The 22,305-nt window shown below is 39.5% G+C and overlaps 1 protein-coding gene across 8 annotated transcripts in view; it reads left to right on the forward strand.

The window, feature by feature from the left end:
* Positions 1–22,305, forward strand: part of OSBPL9 (oxysterol binding protein like 9) — a 60,661-nt gene that overhangs the window by 20,597 nt on the left and 17,759 nt on the right. For 2 of the 8 annotated variants that reach the window (XM_084527837.1, XM_084527839.1), the window contains exons 4-7: positions 4,904–4,980; positions 13,596–13,691; positions 15,769–15,820; positions 20,580–20,609. In XM_084527837.1, the coding sequence (XP_084383963.1) occupies positions 15,776–15,820; positions 20,580–20,609 (75 nt within the window). In that variant the 5' untranslated portion in view covers positions 4,904–4,980; positions 13,596–13,691; positions 15,769–15,775. Of the gene's footprint in view, positions 1–4,903; positions 4,981–7,071; positions 7,232–13,595; positions 13,692–15,768; positions 15,821–20,579; positions 20,610–22,305 lie in introns of those variants that run through there. The other 6 variants (XM_084527833.1, XM_084527834.1, XM_084527835.1 and 3 more) reach the window with 4 other exon arrangements.

Genomic DNA, 22,305 nt, shown 5'->3' on the forward strand with positions numbered 1-22,305 from the left:
GAGATGTCACAGGAAATTATTCCGGTAGCTTTCAGAGGATGTGCTGTGGATGCAACGCGTATGGGAACAAATTGTAATCTCCTCCATAAATACTAGTTCTTCTAGGAAAATGTAGCAGTAGCTTAACTGGCATAATCATGGTAAATCTGCAGTGTTTCAGCAATCAGTGATTCCTCCCTCTTCCATCCAGCAGTGAATATATAGCTCTGTGTGGATTTCTGTGCAAATGTTCACTGGCAAGTCAGGAAAAACTGAGGTGATGATTCTGGTATTTGAAATAGAGAAAAGCACAGGGACTGTTTGTGTTCTCTAAACTGCAGACACACTTGTATTTCTGTGGACAGTTGGCACCCCAGTGCAATTTAAATTTTGGGTGGCAAGGTAATTATGGCATTAACCCACCAGACTAAGAGCAGAGTGAATATTCATGTAGTGGGCTCCTATATTTAATTGCTTTTTCTCATTAGTGTAAAAGCATTTGAAACACCTATAAGCAGCTGAAGTAACACCTCTGCGGTTTTTAAATGCCAGATAATTTTCGCACAGATGTCTGTGGTTCTTGTTTGGCTGTTGTAACTATTAGCCTAGCAAGAATCAGCTTTGGAAAAACTTTCTGGGGTTTGTCCCTTGCTCCCTACCCACCTCCTTGTTGGAGTTGTTTGTTAGGAAGGAGCAGATGTTGTTCTTCTACTTCTAAAAAAGCACAGGTATTAGTGAAATTCTGTGGTTCTGGCGGTAATTGCCTTATGCCAAACATACTGGCAGAAAGAAATTCTGGAATAGCTTTCCCATAAGATGTCCAGAGGATGAGGGGGTGGTACTGCCTTCCAAATGGAGCCTGAGCAAATCCTGGAAAAGGTTGGACTGATTTGGGGGCCCTTAGGACCGATCACAGACTAATGAGCAAGGTGCTCTTGTTCCCTACCTGCTGAAGAAAGCCTCCAGCACTTGCTGCTGCAGAGTGAATACGAGGCAGTGTGCGCCACAGAGTTTTTTAGCTGGAAAGATAACTGGAGCGTTTTCTCTGCCCGAAGTTAACCAGAGCTGCATTGGCTATGTAGCTTTCCCTACAGATAGGTGGGTAATGATCTCTGACCATTGTGCGCAGATTTTTCCCATAAATTGTTTCTGAGTATGTTGGCTAATCTCTTTTTTGAATGTTCCCATTGATTTTTTTTTATTTTTTTTTTCATCAGTGATCTTTTGGCAGCCGTTCAGTTCTAAATTGCTTTTACCATTAGGGAGCTTTTACTTGCACCTAATCTCCCAGCAGCCATTTTGATGAGATTTAATATAACTTCTCTTGCAGCTTGCTTTACTAAAAACTGCATCCTACTGTTTTTCTCCGTGGTTTTCTTAAAAGAGTGTGTGGAGGAGAGCCAGAAGGACCTGCTGGTGGTGATAGATGGTCTGAAAGTTAAAACTGTTCTGAACAGAGGATGCTTAAAAGGTTACGATGCCGCATTTATGCGCTGTAAGCAGTCTTCTCATGGCAGCATTACTGGATTTATAGTGGTCAAGGCTTTGTCTTAGTAGCAAGGTTGGTGAAATTCATGCTTTTTAACTATAGATTGACCATACTATGCCATAGATTTGCCATTTCTATTATAGAGAAAAAATATAGCTTGATTTTTTTTTTCCTTATGCTGAACCCTGGCAAAGACAGGTTTTATTAAAAAGGGCTGTTAAATGAAAAGAGGCTCCTAAAGTTTAGCTTATTTATGAGCATGGGAAAGTCACTTTTGTTATTGAACTGTACTGATTAGTTGGTTTCTAGGTCTTCCATGTTGCTGTAACCTTTCGCTTCTGTTGGTGCATCACTATATATACGGGGCTTAATGTGATAACCTTTATTAACGGGCCACTGTACGTTGAAATTAGTATTTAACTAACACAGCGACCTCCTTTTGCTGGCCGTCTGGAAGGTCATAGGAAGTCTGCTGCAACACAAAGATTAATTCAGTGCTCTGCAGCTTAATTGTTCCTTTTTTTGTTTAAGTAATCACAGGCAGAAAAGCTTGAACACAGGATTTTTGCATCGCGTGAGTTACGTACTAGCCTGGCCCAACGACTTGCACCACAGCTCCCTAATAGGATGTTCTTTGGGACTGGGAGATGATTAGTAAAGAACTCAGTAAACAAGGAAACAAACCCAAGCAAGCTTATACAAACTGAACTATGTTAACCACTGCCACTTTGAGCACACATTTGAAAAGTTAGGAACACTGTAACTACATATATTCACAGCCCAATGGTGACTGGTGTAAGAAGCATAAACTTGATTAATATGACTAGGCAAAGGGGTCAGCTCTTGCTAAGCAGAACTAAAGAAGCTAATAAGGATTCAAAATCAACGTCTGAGGAAAATGTACCTGATTCTGAAATTAAAGTGCGAGCTATTCTATGTAAAAAAGAACAGGATGTTTGTGTGTATGTAAGTGAAAAGAAAAATCATACTTTGCATAGTGAAAAATATGTTTGGCAGTCAGCTGTTAAGAATTTGAAGGCTTCTGTCCATCCTGTCTAGTCTCACTGCAATATAAACTACTCCTTGGCAGCTGGTTCAGCTTTTCAGTTAAAACACAGCGAACTAGCAGGGTGAACCCCTCTAAGTTAGAAGTTAATGCTGAGCTTTTGAGAGTACTCCAAGCAGCAAAGTCCAGCTCTTAGGTATTTGCTGCAATTTCTGCAGGAAAGTTATTTACGTGGTGTTCCAAGTAACATTTAATTACCCTAACTTCTTCCTTCAAGCTTCCTTTGTACATGTGAGAGCACTTTGTGTAGTCAAGTTCCCTTGTGTGTAGGTTTTTTATTTGTGTTGGTTAATGGTATCATTACCAGAACACCTGTGGCAAATGGTCACGCTTTGCTATTTTGAAAGAACAATGAATAGGGATTGATTTGTTGAGTCACGAAAAATACAATTAAAAAAAAAAAAAAAGCTAGATTTTAAAGTAGGCTTTTATCTTTACCCTGCACATAGTGAAAATTTTGCCTCACTGCTTTATGAGGCGTCATTATCAGTTAGACTTGGAGAAAGTGTCTATGTTAGAAAGATATTTTTTTATGTATTTCTCACAACACATCTTTCCTGATGCTTTTGTTAATTGACATTATTGGTGGCTATATATACTAAATGAAGAAGTATGTTTATCTTGATTTTAAGTTTGGTGGGTTTTTGTTTTCTTGAGAGAGTTTTAGAAATCTCTACGGCTACCCCCTCCCAAAGGCTGGAGGGCATAGCAGATGGATTCTTCTGTGGATTTCTGATTTTCCTTTTTGCATTCCAATGGCCAATGAACTACCTTTTATAGGATTGGATGTAGGAAAAAGTAATAAGTATTTTACATAATGTTTATTTTAGATGTTTGGAAGATCTGTGGTGGTTTTGAGTATTGGGTGAGTTTCAGCTGCAGAATCAAAACAATGGAAACATAAGAATGAGAATGGGGACACTGAAAACAAGGCTTTTTGAGGCTGGAGAGTACATTTCAGTATAAAAACTTAGGGATATTTTTTCTGAGCTTCATAACAAATAAGCCAGATAGGAATCTTAGTTCTCAAGTTTATAATAGGTGCTACCCACTTAACTTTTCCTTGCTTTTAGCAGACTTCCTGTTTCTTTTAAATATTTTCCACTTGAATGAGGAACTAGAAACAATCGTCAGTAACTATTCCAATCCTGCATATGGACAAGTTACCTACAGTCTACTAATGCCTTTGGATTCTTTTAATGCACCTGGAGTCTGCTGACTCTGTCTGCTCCTCTCTTTTTTAAACCCCTCCAGCACAGCAAGGAGCTCTTTTCAGACTAGTGAAGTAAAGGCGTCGTCTGTATTTATACATGCCTGTATATAAATATAGATATATAACACTTCAGATTATTCTTTGCACTTCATTGTGTGAAGTTACTATGTTCACACTGACATAGAATTAAAGAGTAATTTATTACAGATTGAAGAGCTGCTCGTAACTAGGAAAATTTAAAAAATGAATTAATGAATTAAGTGAGGAAATGTTTGTGCAAACTCTTCCCATGTATGTCCCTAAAGATGGACAAGGGACAAATAATCACTGAAAGAGTAAAAATGCAGAGCTGTTCTTATGTTTCTGATACTCTTACATTTATATTTAAATTATATTACATATACATTGAGCAGAAAATGATGCACCTAGCTCTGTTTACAATATTTTTCTTTATTTAACAAACAGCACTTCCTCCATTGTAACAATGAAACTGAAGAAACAAGCTCCTAATGTCAGTGATACAGTAACACAGTACTTTTATTCTCTCTGCCTGTGTGGTGCTGTCATTCTTTATAAGCATACCTTTTTTTTTTTTTCTTTGATTGACGAACCTTAGATATTTGTAAAAGGAACTAATACCCTGTCAAAAAACATGCTTAAAAAAGTGTTGAGCATACAAAGTCCCACTAAAGTGCACTGAGATGCAGCGTCAAGCATCTACGTACTAGAAAGCTACTGCATCTAAATTGCTCGCTAAATTTTATTACCATTGAAAAAGTGGCATTGGAAAAAAAAAAAAAGTTTTAAGCTTAAATTCACAAGGAAAGGAATATTAAATTCTTAACTTGAGCAGGAGCTGAGAGTATTGATGTTACAGAGAAATAAAATTTCTCCCAAAGCATAAAAGTTTTTTGCTTGCATGATTATTTCAAACATCTCTCCAGTAATGTAGATCAACACAGTAACGCTATGGAGCTGTAACCACAGAAAAATAAACAGGATATTAAGAAAACTGTGGAATTATGTCATCGATGACTTAAGATAAATAATATGATTTTATTTCCATATTTAGTGAGGACATCAGATGTGTTTGCTTATGGCTTTTAGTATATAAGACTGCATGTGACTTAACAGTATCTTTTGAATACTTTTTCAGCTCGAGATGCTGATGAGAGAGAGAAGTGGATTCATGCTTTAGAGGACACCATTCTCCGTCATACCCTTCAGCTGCAGGTAAATTTCACTTTCACTCTTAACTTTTTTTTTACTTTACTTTTCAAGAAAAAAACAAAAATACAATGGTATGACTGCTAATAGCAAACATATGTTCTATAACATCTGGTAGTTCCATGGCCTATACAATCAGATGTCATAAGAAATCAGTATAGGTACCTGAAATTAGGTTCTAGTCTTTCTGTTACTATTTCCTTGTCCTACTATCATGAAAAGTCAGTATGAAACTTCTCTTTATTAGCTCATATTTTAATTTGTTCCAGACTGATAGTTACACACTTAATTCTTTTTTTCTTTGTTAAATTGAGTGTTAGTCCTTTTGTGGTCAAGCATAATGAGACATCTGGAAGCCTGTTGTACGTGTGTACGCTATCTAAATTTTGAAATTAAAATGAGACAGCAGCATCGGACCTCTTTATGGATGAGAAAAATGGTACTTACATGTAATGTTTGAATCCATGGTGTAAACTGGATAGTGGCAGTTTTCTGGTTTTGAAAGTGGATGGTTGGAGTGAGGATTCTTGGGATTAATTATCTAAGATCTGTTCCTGGTGCTGTTCTAGACATGGGCACATCCTTAAGACTCAACACGCCTTTATTTTTTGCCCTGGACAGAAACACAGATTTCAGGAAGGAATTTTCTCATACTTGGTTTGTACCACAAAGATGTGTGATGACAGTGTAGAAATATGAAAGAGCTATTCATTATTTGTACTGAATAAACGTTTGGTATGTTTCAGGGGTACAGCAAGAGAATTAAGTGTCTTAAAGGTTGACGATGTATAAACATATATTAAAATCCTTAATATCACAGAAGGAGAAGAAGCTTATAAAGACTGATTTACATGTAATTTACCCAGTCTAAAGAATGAGAGCAAGCCTGAATTTTTCTCAGTCAATTTACTTTAATTTCCTGCTAAACAGTAGTTTTCAACATTTTTTGACTTAGTAAAGACCACTGCAGATTTTCTTGTGGATAGCAGATCCCTGGATAAAAAATGCAAGATGGCAATCGGCTTTGTATCCTTAGTTATGTCACAGATATTTTAGAAGTAATCTCTCCATCCATAGTAGCTGGCCACAAACAGAAGAACCCCTCTTTGCAGTGGCTGTGAGGAAACAGACTGTGTAGAAAACAACATGTTGACTTAAGTCTGAGCTGGCTTCCAAGAGATGCCTCTTTCCCTATCCTCTGCTTGGGGAGAAAAGGAGTCTTTGCAGTTTTCTCCATCCAGAAAACTTACTATGGCTTGGAGATACAGACTACAGACATACAGAAACAACAAAAGATACTATAAGGTTTGTCAAAATGTGTATCCCTCTTTAGAAATCGTTGTAGTTTTATTGGCATTGTTCCATGATTGCAGCTAGTAATGGAATCGTTTCCCATTACGTAACCTTTTTCTGTTCGAGGAATTCTTCAAATGAGCAAGGCATATTTAGATTTAAAACAAAAACAAAACAAGTTACTTATCTAGCGATATTTGGGGGAATAACCAGAAATCTCTAAGTGACTACTAAGAAATAACCTCATTCCTCTTAAGTATATTCAGCGTTGAGAGTAACACCTTGTGGACCACTGTATCGTGTTCAGCATCCGTTTTCAAGAACCTTCAACGTGCCAGTTGTGCAAACGTTCTGTTATTGAGGCACTTGTTTGTAGAGTAGCAGGAATAGCATTCCCTTACATTCCCTATTCAGGGATTTTTAGGGCTTGCCATCCCCATTCACAGGAGGTGCGGAGCACATCCTGATTTAAGAATGAAAGGGGGCTGTACTTTATACCTCCTTGCAAAGCCTTTTGTGCTTCAGAGAGGTGCCTGAGGCGCTGGTGCCTCAGGCAGTGGGACGTGCAGAGGGGCGAGCACTGCCGAGGATGGCCGCCTGCAGGGCCCCCCCGAGGCCTTTCCCCTCGGCAGCGCTGACATTTTGGGGCCGGGAGTGCCGGCGGGGACACGCCTGGGGCGTTCTCCAGCCCCCGGCACTGCGGTACCCGCACGCCTCAGCGAGGGGCGAGCGAGCCGAGCCCGCCCTGCCCTGCCCGCGCCGCGCCTCCCCTCAGGCCGGCGGCCGCCATTCCGCGCCCCGCAGCCAACCGGCGGCCGCTCCGGCCGTCATGCGGGCACCAGGCGGCCGCGGCCTCGGGGGTCCCTTCCCCGCCCCGCCGGAGGCGGCGCTGCCCGGCCGGGCGCTCCGCCAGCCCCGCACGGCTCGGCTCGGCTCGGCTCGGCGCAGGGGAGGAATGGCCGGGGTGAGTAGCGGGGGGCCCGCGGGGGGCTCGGAGCCTCCTGACGGGGAGCCGGGCGCTGCCTCCCCCCCGCCGCCCTGCTCCCGGCTTCGGGGGGCCGCGGGGTTTCGCCACTGGGGTTTTGGGGGTGCTTTCAGCCGGAGCCCGTTGGGTCCAAGTGCGCCTGTTTCTGTGAGCGCTTGAACGAAACGCCGCTTCTGGCTGCTCTGCTGCTTTCTCGTCGCACGATAAAGTCAAAAAAATAGTTCTTTGGGCGGATTATTGGCTTACGGGGCTTTGAGGGCTGTCAGAGAAATGGTTTCTGTAAGGGTATTTTCTTCAGTGTTGCAAACAGAAACGTGGATATCTGTCACGCAGAACCACGCAAATAGATCTACGGCCTTTTTTTTTTCTTTCTTTTTTCTTTTTTCCTTGTGTCTGGAATGATGCATGTTTTTTGAGGCTCTGTTGATGTTTTTACGCAACTTCAGATTTTTCATGCGGACCAAAACGTGCTCGGTCTGCTCCTGGGGTGTTTGAGTTCAGAAAGTTAGGCTGTTTTCTTCATAGTCTCAAACAGACCTAGGATAGATGTGGGGAAATGTGCTGAAACCTGGGGAGTTGGTGTGCTGGGTGAGCCAGATCAGCCAAGGGCAAGGAATTAACGTGAGGTGAAGCGCTGCCAGGTGCTCTCTGTTCCGATTTAGCCCTGCTAACTTTATTTTTGCCTAAATGCCCTACTGTGTTGTCAGTCTCTAGAATGGAAGTGTTTGTGAAACAAATAAAAATAGAAACTTGTGAGAAATAACTCTGGTCAAGGAGCTGTGGAAGAAGTGAGCCATAAGTATGTAGAAATGAGTGAAGTGATCCCAGCCATCCAGAGGGCTGATGCTCAGTCATACTGTGTTCAAGTGAAACAAGAATGGGAAGGAAACATTTCAGACGTACTTGTAATCTGTTTTTTTTTTCTGAAATTTGAAATTGAATTCTGTTCTGCTTGCTGTGTTTTTCCATGTTCTTATACTGAAAGTTAGATATGCTCAGTTCTTCTAGTGCTACTTTTGTATGTTGCCCTTGAGCAGCAGCAGGTGTGACAGTGCTGGCAGTGTCCTTCTGTACACCCTGCAGCGTTTTGCCCTGTACTTGTCCCAAGACTACAGGTGTGGTACTGCCAGGTCGGTGGCAGCACATCAGTTGCCCTCCACTCACAAGGGATAAGGGGAAGGGTGTGTGTGGTGTAAGATGTGTTGTGGCTTGGGTTTCTTGTTTGCCTGGGCGGAGGTGGGTGATAACTTATCTCAAATTTTCGTTTGTTCCTCATCAGAATTTATGTCAGCCAGTGATCCCTCCCATTCAAGCAGGGAGTGCTTCTGGTCTTCTTGTTTAGCATAAATATGCAGCTTTCCTCTTCTGTCTTTCAAGTCACAGCCAGTGCTACATGCACTTTTTGGCTCCAGAGTTCTCCCCTGTGAAAACCTCTCAAAGATAATTTGTGTCTCTTGGGATGACAGTAACGTATTTTTTTTTTTTTTTGAGCTGAATGTCTTCTTGTGTTCTAGTGGTGCTTTTGTAGTGTTAGGATCCTGTTCATAGGAGTCATGTCCACCCTGAGATGGATGGGTGAGCTGTTTTTTTCTTTCTTTCCTTTTTTTTTCCCTTTCTTTTTGTCTTCTCCTGTTAGCTCAAACTTTCACGCTCATTCTTGCCTTAGAACCCATGTCCTGAGATGTACTTTTCCCCGTTGTCATTCCAGTGCTGCTAGAGCATCTTGGTAAGTGTCTGAAAGTGGCAGCTGAAGAGGCTATTGAGAACTGCATGAAAGACAACTCCAACTTGATTTTTAAAATAAGTAAATATATCAAAATACGGAGCTGAAACTTGCATATTCTACAAATAAGATGTCTTCTGTGCTTTCTGACGAGATAATGACAGAAATAATCCACATTAGAGAGTGTTGAAAGATTTGCAGGCTACAAAGGCTTTCCTACCCACACTTAAGAAAATCCTTGAGGTACTGACACAGGCTGTTGAGGGCTCTTCCTGATTTGCTAGTGAATTCTCGGAAGAGACAAAGGACCTGAAATGACTGCCACTAAGAAGCATGCCATTTCTTAAAAAAACAAAAGACAAACAAACAAAAAACACAAATATATTTCTATAGCTTGATGTCTCCATAATTTGAACAAGAAATTTACCTTGTAGGTAGCAAATAATAAGGTAAGAAAAGCATATTCTAAGAAATGGATCTGGGATGGTTACTGTGAAGGGTGATACAGTGGCTTAAATGTTACGAGTTGTTGGTGCTGCTGCTGGAAGCAGTCCTGCCGTGTCCTAGCAGAGGGGAAGAGACAGCGCAGCAGGAATTGGGAACTGGAGTCAGAACGGGCCCAAATTAAAACTGCTTTTCCTGCTGCCCTCCCTTTCCTAGTGTAGTTTTAACCTGTGTTAGTTTCCATACTGAGTTGACTCTGTCACAGGGCAAACCTTTGTGCTTACTCCAAAGAGCAGAGTAAAAGGGGAGTAAACAGCAGGGGAACCGATGTGCTTCTGGTGCAAAGTGCTGGTGGAACGGTGCTGCTAGCAGTTCCCTTGGCCTCCTGTTAACCACCATTTTGGGTGACGAGCTTCAAAGCTGTAAAAACGAATAAAAGACAGAACAAAACTTTCTTATGAATTTCTCATAAGTACATGTAAATGATGTTGTTTCTCACTGGCTTTCAAACCCCGTTTCTACTGAGTCAAGAATACTTAGGTAAAACTGAGAATAGTGTTTTTTAGATTAGGAATATATTGAATATAGGCATTTAAAGTGCTGGTGGGAGGGCATAGTTAGCTGACATGCAGCACTTTACCAAATTTTGCTATAAAAAAAAAAAAAGTTATGATACTGATTAAGCACAGTAGTGCATTTGAATTTCCTACATCTAGAATATGACGTAGGTAAATTACTGGGATTCTAGGGTATATGTAGTATTTGTCACAAGTATTTTCAACTTCTGCTTTAAAGCCAGTTTTGTATCTGTATGTAAATACTTCTGTTTTTTGAACTCTTTCTATTGACCCATAAGATAGGATAGTATCTATAGCCTCATAAAGTCTTTGCTAACTGTTTTCTGTTTTGCAAAGCAGATTTTTTTTTTTTATTATTTTTTTTAAAGCACGATATTCTGACTACTTGGAAGGCTCATAGGCCTCCCAGAGCTCTTACAAGTTTGTTTTTGAACTCAAGACGGGTATATTGTGAGCTTTTAATAGAGCTTAAAAATCTAACAGAGATAAAAATGTGGTTGTTGTGGTCACAACTGAAATACACGACGGTACCGTTGTTGAGTGGCTTACTAGCTACCTTGTCCTGTCTTCCGTTCTGTTGGTGTTGTCAGTGTCCTCTGCAAAGTCAGCCATGCTATAGGCAGGGCAGACGTCTCTGGTGGGGTGTTGAGAGGGAGCTGAGAACACTTGCTTCTCTAAACTGACTTTCACAAACTTGTTTGTTGGACTTGGGATCCTAATTAAATGAAGAATATAGCAAAAATACAAAGATAAGAAAGCCTGCTCTGGACAGTTTTCTCTTTCCTTCCCCCAGTAAAACTATTCCGGAAAGACAAAGCCTGTCAAGTCTTTGCTGTTGCCTCTGTCTTTTTCCTCGTTTCTCTGCCTTTGTTACAGTTCATCTTCTACAGAGGTCCTTATTGCGGTGTTCTTATTTGAGAAGTACATTAGAATTTTTCTGTTGTGATTCTTCAAAGGGTGATGGCATTTTTGTATCCCATCTTATTTGAAAGAACTAGTTTACATTAGGCTGGCACTACTTCTTGGCATGGACAAATTTTGAATACAAATGCGTTAGTGGTGTGCATGACTTCTAATTTGTAGGACACGGGAACAACATAAAAAATCCCTCAGCACTAGCAGATCTGTAAGGAAAATAAAGCTCATAACTGTGTATCTTTTAATTGTTTTATATTTTGCTATTGCCCTCTAGTTTACCCCCTCCCAAATGGGAATGTCTATGAAGGGAATTACTCTGCAGGACTCCTAGCGTGAGATGTCTTTACTTAATCCCTGGCTAGTGTGCAGACCCATAGTGTGCAGCTAGGATAGCCGTGTGTTACTGGGTGTCATGCTGGTCCTGCTGCAGACTGTTAATGGGGTCGGTCGGTGCGCTGCTGGGCCCCACTGTCTCCTTGCTACTTACAAGGGTTAGCATTGGCATGAGCCCTCTGTGGCCTAGTCTTCTAACTTGTGGTATCTCCTGAAGGGGAAATCTCAGAAAATGGATGTGGGGAAACAAGGGGAAGGAATGCCATTTTATTGATCTATGTTTTCTGCATACTGCTTATCATATATGGGATTTTTCATGGGGAGGAGTGAAATACCAAATGTGTTGCTACAGGAGCCAGCAAGCAGACCAGAAGTTTATAACTTTCCTGCTTCTGCAGGTACCTCATCTGGTAATAAAACTGTAACACAGAGTAGAGCATGCTGGACCATTTGCTGAAATAGTGGTGCAGGCTGCTAGCTGTATGGGTAATTCATTCTTCAGCAAGGGAATGGGGTACGAATTTCTTACAGCTTTAGACCTAATTTCTGTGTATTTTAAACTTGACAAGTTAGGGGGATTGTCCCAACTTTCTTGTTTGGGAGGACTTTCCCTCCTGTCCATTAGAGCTTTTGTTAACTTGGTAACACTGGGTGTTTTTTTGTCTTTTTCTCTTGGAGTAGTCAAAGTGATTGCTTTATTTTCTTCTTTCCTCGTCCACATTTCGAACAATGTTTTAAAATTTGTCCAGAATGGGCTGTCTAGTGCAGGGTGAAGGTTTTGGGTTTTAACACTTGTCTACAGGCTTATTGGTATGTTCATGCAGAACTGTTGTCAAGATCTGGTTGTTAGTCTGTAGCACAGCTTAAGCTATGGCCATGAATAAATACCCCCTAACGTCAGGGTATGGCTCTGTTTCAGGGTATACATGATAATATGCATGCATCTTAACCTCGAGTAAGAGCAAGTCATTCCTCTATTGCATGCAACTCTTCCTGCTTTCGAAGAGCTGTCAATAAAGCTTTTAATTAATAAGACAGCCCATTATCATGCAAAAACAAAAATAAACTATCTGCACTGATAAAGAAGATAATGTCAAACATTTTATGGTAATGTGGAATTTTACAGGTATGAATTGCCTGTCTTCCCCTACGGAAATGTTTTTCCCCCACACTTTGATCTTTACATATTCAGACTTTAGGGGATTCTCAGCAGTCAAAACTGCACAGCTGATGGTTTCTTAAGAGTTTGAAGTGAAAAACATCATATTTTAGGTCAGTGTGAAAACATGTGAGAGTACTGAGGCTAATAAGAAAGCCTAAATACTTCATCCTGTATCTTTCCCTTTTTACTTTTACCTCCTGCCTTGAACTTGCATTGTACAATTTTTCAGGCCAGGAGTGCTTTAATACTTGTTTAGAAGTTTGATTTGCATTTAAAATATTATATAAATAAATGTTAAATACGTTTACATAGAGAGGCTGTGTGAAGTCAGTAGTAATCGATTTCAAGAATTCTCTCCCTTTCTTTCCTTTAATTAGAGATGTGGTTGCCCAGTGGGAGTTTGTTCAGGTCTTTACTCCATTTATCAGTTTAAATGTGGGGAACATGTTATATGCACAAGTGTGCTTTGAATTTTACATTAAAAAGGAAAGTAAATTTGCAAGTAAAAAAACAGAAAAGTAATCATTCTCATGGCAATGATATTTTGCCCTTGTTGGTATTTATGCAACGAAATGTAATAAATCAAACCCAGTGCAGAGGACGCAAATCACTGCAGCTGTAAAGGAACAAGGGCAGCCAGGAGTAACCAGTTCAAATTTTTGCAGTTTAAAGGCTATCCTGTATTTAAGAACAGGTTTATTTTGTACAGTCCTTCACCAAGATGCTCTGAGATGAGCTATGTTGTAATTGGCAAAGCTTCTGTTTGAGGAGTGAGAAGTCCAGTCGTGCACTTGGCTATGGTTTTGTCCATCCTTAATTGAAATCTCTGAATACGGAAACACAAGGCAGTCTGCAGAAAACTAAATTCTCTTTTATATTTTCTGAAGAAACTTTAATTAGTGTCATTTTAGGAGATTTTTTTTTTCCAATTATAAGTCATGAAATGCTCTGCTGTGTGCTGACTATACCCACACTGAAAATGTGCAGCAATTTGCAGTTACTGATTTAGCTGCAAATAGAAGACAAATCTGCTCAGCTGTTTGCCTGTGTTTATACATTGCAGGCAAGGCAACATTTTATCAGCCACTTGGCAGTCAAAACCATATTGCTGTTATCTTTTTTTTTCCCCCCAAAAAAACCTCTAATTATATATTTGATTTTTTATTTGTTTGTTTTTCTCTCCAGGGTGTCGATTCAGCATTTGTTCCTACTGTTCATGATTTTGATAAGAAACTTACGGAGTCAGATGCTTACTTACAGATCTTGATAGACCAATTGAAGGTAAGTTACGGTGCATTTGCTGTATTGTGAGTGTGATTGTCAGTGTGGATTTCAAAGTCTGCCTGAAAGGAAGCTCAGCAGGGGGAGAAAGCCATGTTTTATGCTTCGCACGTGTTCTGGTAAATATGGGAGGCAGAGGCCTCATCTGGCTGAGCTGAATGAGAGCTGGAGGAAACATACCTTTACAATATGTCAAGTCTGATGTTAGAATTTTCTCTTTCTTGCTATCTTAGGATGTTACATGAAGTGTTAACTACTTCTGAAATAAACAGTTTTACTAGAATAAGAAAATTAAAAGTTCTAATAGGCTAAAAGCGGAATGAGCTGAAAATAGTATTCTCTGTTTCTGAATCTTGTGATTATTGAATATATATCACAAGACTGAATATATATCTTATATATCACAAGACTGAATCTTGTGATTATTGAAATAGAGTTAGAAAATCAAAATAAATCAAACTGATTTTATAGAATGATTTACAATGGCTGAAATACTTTGTAACAGCATGGAAATGTCAGATTACTGAAGTTTAATTTTTAAACAAATCATTGCCTTGCTCATAGCATTTTAGAATTTATCTTGAAGAAGGTTTTGTCAAGTAATATACAACTGCACTTGCAGACAGTTTCAGACTTTGTTGCAACAGTGATAGAAAAACTGTTCTTTGTCCTTGAGAAAAAACATTCTGTAGAGGTTTTGTATGAATACTGTCCTCTTCCACTTCGTGCGTGCGTTTTAAGTGTTGGTGGGGAGGTGAGGGATGATAAGGTCATATCTCACAGAACTCACCTTGTTGAGAAAAACAAAGTTTTTGCTGCTGGTTAGGACACTTTTTCCCATGACTAAGCAGGTTAAAATTGCTCATGGGATTGCTTCAGTTCTGCTGGTTTGGATTTTTCTCCCCTCTGATACAATGGACAAGTACCGTATGTGGGATATTCAGCAAAAATTCAGATGCAGGGGAGGGTGGAGGAGGGAAGAGCGCAACAGAAATGGAGGGGGGCAAAGAGGTGCAAGCAAAATTCAAAGCTAAACTGCAAAGACTTGATTTGGGAATTAGCTTTAACTCCTTTTTCAAGGCCACCTAGCAGGAATATACAACAGGAGCATGCCTCACTGAAGGAAGGTATTTAAATCTAATGCCTTTAAATTTTATTTCAGAACAACTGGGGGGAGGGAGTATAGGAATTGAATTAATAATGTAAGAAAAGCAAATCTGAGGATGTTCAGAGACCATGGGGAGAGAAAAGAAGTAGAAATGAGCCCTCAAGAGAAAGGGGAGCAAAGAAGCGACTAAGTCATAGGCAGGCAATTGAGAGAAGAACTCGTTTACCACTCAAAAGTGCAGCCTCATTTCTGAGCAAGGGTGGATACGATGATCTTCTGAGCATTACCGTTGATCATATTTTTTCCTTGAACAGCTTAATGGTTAATGGTTATTTGTATGTTCACCTTAGCACACTCCCAAAAGCAATTTTAAGCTGTTTCAGCTCAGTCTGTATTAAATACACATGCAAGCTTTCGAGTAAGGATTTGCTTCATTTTATTTAGCTGCTTCTAGTATTCCACTTCTAATAAAATAAATTAAGTTAATGCTGTGGAATCATTTTGAAAAGAAGGGCTTACAAATCTGAGATGATTTGAATCACATACCTGAGTTAGAAGGTTCCTGGAAGTGTTGATAAGGATTGAAGCTGTTTTGGTGAGCACATTGTAAGTCACAAAGATCTTTGCAGAAATAAAAGAAAGGCAGTTCAATGTGTTCTGATGAGTGTCACCTTTGTCACTTAACTTTACTTTTTTGTTGAAACCGTGGTAGAACTGTGAGAGCTTGCGCTGTGTGGGACTAGCCTCAGGAGCTGGGACTTTGTCTCTTGCAGAATGTGATGATGTAAGAAATGAGTTACAAGCTTGTTACGTTATAAATGCTATATGAAACAGTAAGCAAAAACTGCTTGGAGTCATAAAAGCAAGATCTTACAACTATTAAATGTGTTTTGTTTTGAAATTTCAGTGATTCTGGCTAATAGTGTATGGCAATAAAACAGTATTTTCACAAGAATCTCTTGTTTTCAGGGCTTTGATGAAAAGCTACAGAACTGCAAAGATGACGAACAGAGAAAAGCAAGTACATTTTGTCTTAAATATTGCTTATTTTGCTTGCTCTTGTGTGTTTTTTCTTTTTTTTTTTTTTTTTTTGCATCACTGGACTAGATACCTAAATATTCTTGTCTATTTTCAGATTCCTCAAGTTGTCAAAATCATTAAAAGAAATTTGAATAGCATAACATTATAACCTGTGTTGTGAATAGGTGGCAAACTGAATTTTTTTAGTAATACTGGGTGTCATGCTTATAACATTTAAAAAAGTATATATATATTATTCTGTAGGAAACAATTTCTCCTCTGTTGTCCAACTGTAAAACATTTTAACTTAAGATTTAAAAAAATCACAAATTTATTTTTAACCCTTTTCAAGGATTAACGTTGAATGTGTTTGTAGGAATAGCAAACCTGTTCTAAGGTTTCCTAGCACCAGGAATCGTATATTTCATATGTCTGCATCCTGTCTAGTTCTGTGACTACCATGCTACCTGTTGGAAGTCTGAGAATACCAGATTTAATTTACCTTAGGTGAGGATGCCCAAAAATTTAATTTGCTACCTGGAGAGCATAACTTTTTTAGCAAGGTTGTAATTCACTTAACTGCTCATTGTGTGTGTGTATTTATTTTTTTGGAATCCCCTCCCATTTCAAAATCAAGTCTGTACATCAGAATTCAACCATTGTGCTTAAGAAAGGTTAGCACATACCTTTGGTAGTGTGGGTTTGGCATAAAGTTGCATGCTAGTTTTTGCACATTTTATACACACATCTGTGTGGTGTGGAGGACGGATTTCTTTTTAAAGGAGTTATTGCTGGAGAGGTTTTTTGTTTGTTTGTTTGTTTTTTCAGTAAATGTAGTAATTTTAATATCATAAAGTAGCAGTATTTTATCCTAGTTATTCCTCCCCCATTTTGCTTGTGGAAAACAAGCTGATTTTTCTCTTGTTGTTTGGTTTACTTTTTTAAAAGCTTGGTCCTTTCTGGAACTAGTTTACTTTAAAACAGCTGTGACCTTTCATGTGTTATGCATCTTGTTTGACACATTATTGTGGCATCTGAGGGACTTTACAACCAGAGGTCTTTCTGGATTTCTGTAGTATGCACAGCCTCAAAGAACATCTTTGAAGTACAGGCGTTCTCTGTGTGTGTTTAATCCTTAGACAACTGATCAAAAGAGCATGATCTAAAACGTCTGTATTTTTCCTTCCATCCTTCTTGCTGGGAAGAATTCTCCTACAATTTTGACCTCTCTCCAGATGCTACTTTGCAGATCAGGCAGGTTTTTTTGTTTTGGTTTGTTTTTTCCCTGTGACAGTGTGCCTAATCTGTAGAGACTTCCTGCATGAAGTGCTGATTTCTTTCTTCGTCTCTGCAAGGTGTCTATGGAACAGAAAGGTTGACTTTGTAGAAGGGGAGAGGCTGATTTCGAAGAGGTCAACTTCCCTGCGTTTTAAATCTTTCAGTGTTGCTATTACTGTAGATTCCACTTACTCTCTGTTAAAAATGAAAGAGACCTGGCAGAGCACTTCTATGATCATGTCTCTTCCTGAACTGAGGCAGCTAAGAGGCTTTTTGCTACCATATTTAGCAGTTTTTCTGTTTGTTTATGTAAACATGGTTCAGCTCTCAGGCTGACTGCTGGTCTAACCTGCAGGATACTGCCATCCAACCCATAATCTTTTCATCTGAGGAAACAAGATTTGGTATTTGTGTGTTATGCGTTTCCCAAGTAGCGGTGTGCCGTTTGCTGTAGCTGTTCGTGGCCAGGCATTGAAAACCTGAGCTCTTGTTTTTACGAGAGCACTGGACAGAACATGAGACATATTTTGTCTTTTGAAGATGATGATACAGGATGGGGTATGGGTGTTTGAGATGCATCAGGTTCTCTTGGATATTTTCTTTCTCAGACATGGCAATCTGTTGGACTTTGGAAGAATATGTAGACTTGAGGAATTGTGAAGACTTTGAGAAAATTGTGGGAGAAATGTAGCCAGATCAAGCTCTTTGACTCACACTGAGTAGGTTTTGTGAAGTAAATCAAAGGCTGAACTTAGGGATTTAGGTTGCACTTCCCCAATTCTGCCCGTGAGTCAGCCACTTCTTTTTGTTAGACAGGCTGATCCATCTCTGTAGCCACGTGGTTATTGAATTAGGCAAAAATCTTGATCAAAGAAGTAATATTAGCTTTCTATTGGACCACCAGGGGCTTCATAAAAAATGAGATGTCAAGGAGGTAGGTGCAAATAGCAGTAAGTAGATGGAGCAGTTTCAGTGGCAGCCTGCAATTAGATTAGATCCAGCTTGTGGCTGCGTTCTGCAAATGTAAATTGATTTGGAAGAAGATCGTTTTCCTTATCCGAAGTCCTTTTTTTGCAAGGGACACAGATATAGAAAATAACACATTTCTGCAGGAAATTGATATTTAGTTTGAGAAGGTGTGTATTTATTACCTAAAACTAGGGAAACTGTCTTATTTATATTTTGTCTTAATTGGTATTCAGAGAACAGGGATGTTGAAGAGAAAGTTGAGATATCTTGTAGTAGTAAATGGTTTTCTTTGATTTTATTTTTATTGTCTATTTTTTTAATCTTCAACATACGCCTTCTTTTACCTGTTTATGATTTTACTTCCAGTTTAGTATTTTCCAAATGATCTATGTTTAATGCAAGTTTAATCAAATGAGAGCCTAAGCACAGCCTTTGCAGCACAGTGGCCGTGCTCATACACAGCAGTGGGGTTCTGTATGGTCACAGAGAAGAGGTACGAGCGTTCTGCAGCTGTCTCCTCCAAACCAACTGCAATTTTATGGCTGCTTGCTTCACCAGTCTGGAATAACACTTTGTTCATGGAAATACAGAGACTTTCAAATCAGTGCTTATTTAGCCCTAAAGAATAGGGCTGGTGCCCTTTAAAAGGGTCTTCATAGGGACTGAGCTTGTCTGCCTTCCCTGCATTGTTCTCATAATTGTGTGCACATAGCAAGAAGACAATGCTCTGACTCCACGTGCTGTGTTCTTGCAGTGTAGCTCTTGGGCACAAATGTGGAAAAAGAAATTGGGTTAATGCATAATGCTACTATTTAGGTTGGACTCCTCATAAAAACTTCATTTTGGTAGTGGAAAAAAATTATGATTGCATAATTTGTGGGTAGGCCTTGGTAAGCAGATGACCTGAGTTTTATCCCACTTTGGATCTTCTGTGTGACCTCAGAGAAGTTACCATGTTTGTACCTATGTGTAAAAATAGCAATGTCTTCATTAGTTTGTTACTGGGGAGAGATTACAGATGGACTGGGGGAAAACAGCGTCACCAAATTATATGGCATGGCCTGTCATTGCCTTCAGACTTTCAAATCTGTGAAGGGAACGAGATACTAGGTTACCTGGTGTGAAAATATTGGGACTTGTTGGAAAAAACAGGTAAAGAATAATCAAAGCTGCTGATGTCTGCCTACAGTTGGCTATAAAGCCTTGAGGCTGAATGGTTCATTTCAGCAGTTCAGTCTTTCAGCTGACAAGAGCTGTGTGTTTGGGTACGTCACCCATTCTATTTTGTCACTCCAAGGCTCAAAACTTCACTGAACTGTTGTCATTATATTTCAAATGCTTTTTTTCAGTACATGTTCATAAAGTTTGGCCTGGGAGATGGTAGAGACATGAAAAATAATAATAAAGGAATTTGTAGCTGTTGTCTTGTTCTTCTGCTTGATGCAGTTTCCTAGATCACTATGGTCCAGTGTTCCTGGGGAAAAGGAAAAGGTGGCTATTTGGCCACCTCTTGCCAGTTAATCATAGACTAGGGGTTGAAGGAAATCTACAGCATCCTTATGAATAGTGTATAGAACGGAGTATAACTGATTTTTTTCCCCAGGCATTGACTGGGAAGCCATCACTGCATAAACATTCACATAAACAGAGGCTATGAATCTACAAGAATAAATAAGATGCATGCTGCTCTCACGGTGCAGAAGTTGGCTTGCAATGCTGTGTGGGGACAAAAAGCTCCTCTACATACTTTGATTACTGGAGAATCATAAAGACTCTGATTCAAGTCACATGAGACATTCATATTAATCAAAACAAAGGGGTCCTGTAATTGAATTAGTACAGGATAGATGCTGAGTCCAATTTAATAATTTTGCCTTCAGCAGATAGGCACAGACATCAACAGGATGCATATGCTTCTCCGATAAGTCATGCCTTTGTGTAAAAAGGCATGCAGGTGCCTTTTGCATGCCTGAAGTGTAATTCCACACAGGAAATATTTATGAACAGTGGTTCCAGATAAGGTTAAGCAGGCAGGTTTCCAGGTGCATGAACTGTAGGTTTAGAAAGATCAATAGGCGTGCACTGTTATTTTTCTATGATACTTTTTAAACTGCTCAACAGTGCTTATTGCACTCAAATCACGGTAATGTCAAGTCATATTGGCTGTTGGACTGTGCTACTTTCAGTACACTGCATTAGAGTAGTGTAGTTAGAGGGAATCTTCCTACTGAATTTCATTTTTGTTGCTGATAATGTTATGCAAAGGTGAATGTGTAACGTCATTGCTCCAAAACTCCTAACCTTATTGTCTTCAAGCTTTAATTGTCAGCTTGATCTCTGTCCTTTCAATTACAAAAATGAAAATTATGTCTATATATAGAAATAGTCTTAATCATGTTGGTTGTTTTTTTTCCTCATTTAATAATAAAATACAGTATTTGTATAGTGTTTAGGTCAAACTAGATGCTGGAAATTCTTTCTTTAACCACACTGTTTGGATTTTTCTTTTACAGAAAATTGAAAGCCTCAAAGAAACCACCAGTGTAAGTTATTTATTTTTTTTAACTGCTACATAGATTCTGAAAAGTCACCTTGTTTTCTTATGGAAGATTCTAAAGTTTGTTACAGAAAAGTGGAATTTTTTTTAGCTGTACAAGAGGAAGTTGGTATTTATTTGCTTTGTTGAATGATGAAGAATTTTCAAACTTCATAGTCAGAGCTGGAGTAAAAGAACCTTTAATTTCACTAATTCCAGGCAGAAAATGTTTGTGAGCAGTCTGTCTTTTGATCAGATTTCAACTTTACATCTTAGTTCCATAGAAATTTGAAACTGAAAGAGCTGATTTTTCTTGAAGTGAAAAAAAGAGGCTATCTTTACCTTTCGGTAAATCCACATTTTTTTTCCAGTAGAAACTTCTGATAAGAAGGCACTTCTTATCACAGATACACTCTTTAGAAGAGGCACATGATAGGGACCTCTCCTTAATTCTACTAACACTGAAAACCTGCTTCCCCTTCTGATCTTTTAAAACTTTTTATTTGATGTAATTGCCTGCAAGGAGGAGAATGGATGCTTTGCTCAAAGAAGGTTCCTTTCTATCATTCTGTCTGGTTTGTTCCAACCCTTCAGCTCATTATTTTCGGACATTTACTTTGGAATGAGTGTTGAGATGTTCTTCTATATCTATGTTATTGGAATGGGGTCTGGTCTTCCTGCCTCCGATTTTCCTCTTGTACTTGCTGCTAGCTGAGTTTGATTGGTGGCCTTCTCATCAGCTTGGCTTATGCAGTTGAAAGCTACTTGTCTGTTCCAGGCCTCTTCCAATCCTTTCCCAGTATTTCTTCATATCTCATAAGTGATTGGGATGTCCTGTTTCTGTAACTGTTGCGGAAAATGACCACTTTGCCTTGATTTTTTTTTTTCTTTGAGTTCTGATAAGTCAGTATCCTCCTCTCCAGTTAAAGTTTATTGTTACATTCTAGATTTTTTTAAATCTTTCGTGCCTTACCACTTATGTTGAGATTTTTACAGGATCTGTTTCTTTCTTGAATACTTTTGAACTCTTTCCCAGCACTGATTTATCTGTCATCTTCCACTGCTGTTCTCATCTTCCTTCCTTTCTCACCTGTCCATTGCTTGAAGCAGTGCTGAATGGATTACCCAGGGCAATGGGAAAATCTCTGGACAATGTAGATTTCAAGGAGCACAGTACAGGGTCAGCTTGGGCCCCACTGGATTTTGATTTCTTTTGGCAGCTCTCAGATCAGACCAAGGCTAGCTCCCGTAGAGGACCATCCTGAGGCGTGCTCTGGTTTCTAGGGATTGATATTAGGTCCAGCAGTGTAACATCAAAGCGGCAGCCTGGTTCTGGTGCTGTATGCAGACTTACGTCTAGCATCTTAGAATCATAAAATCATAGAACAGCCCAGGTTGGAAGCTACTTCTGAAGATCTGTAGTCCAACCCTATGCTTGGAGCAGGGTCAGCTGGAGCAGGTTGCTCAGGACTTTATCCAGCTGGGTTTTGAATAACTCCAAGGACAGACTCTGCAGTCACTCTGGGCAGCCTGTTCCAGTGTTTGATCATCCCCACAGTAAAAAAAAAAAAAAAAAAAAAAAAAAAAAAAAAAAATACCAGGTCTATTTTTGTACTTGCCCTGAAGTGCTGTATGGGCTCGGACAGCTCTCCGGGAGTCTGCTGGAATTTAGCTGAGCTTATTAGTGCTGACTAACTGTGAGC

Source organism: Aythya ferina (genome assembly GCF_964211825.1).
Source record: "Aythya ferina genome assembly, chromosome: 8".
Lineage (NCBI taxonomy): Eukaryota > Metazoa > Chordata > Aves > Anseriformes > Anatidae > Aythya > Aythya ferina.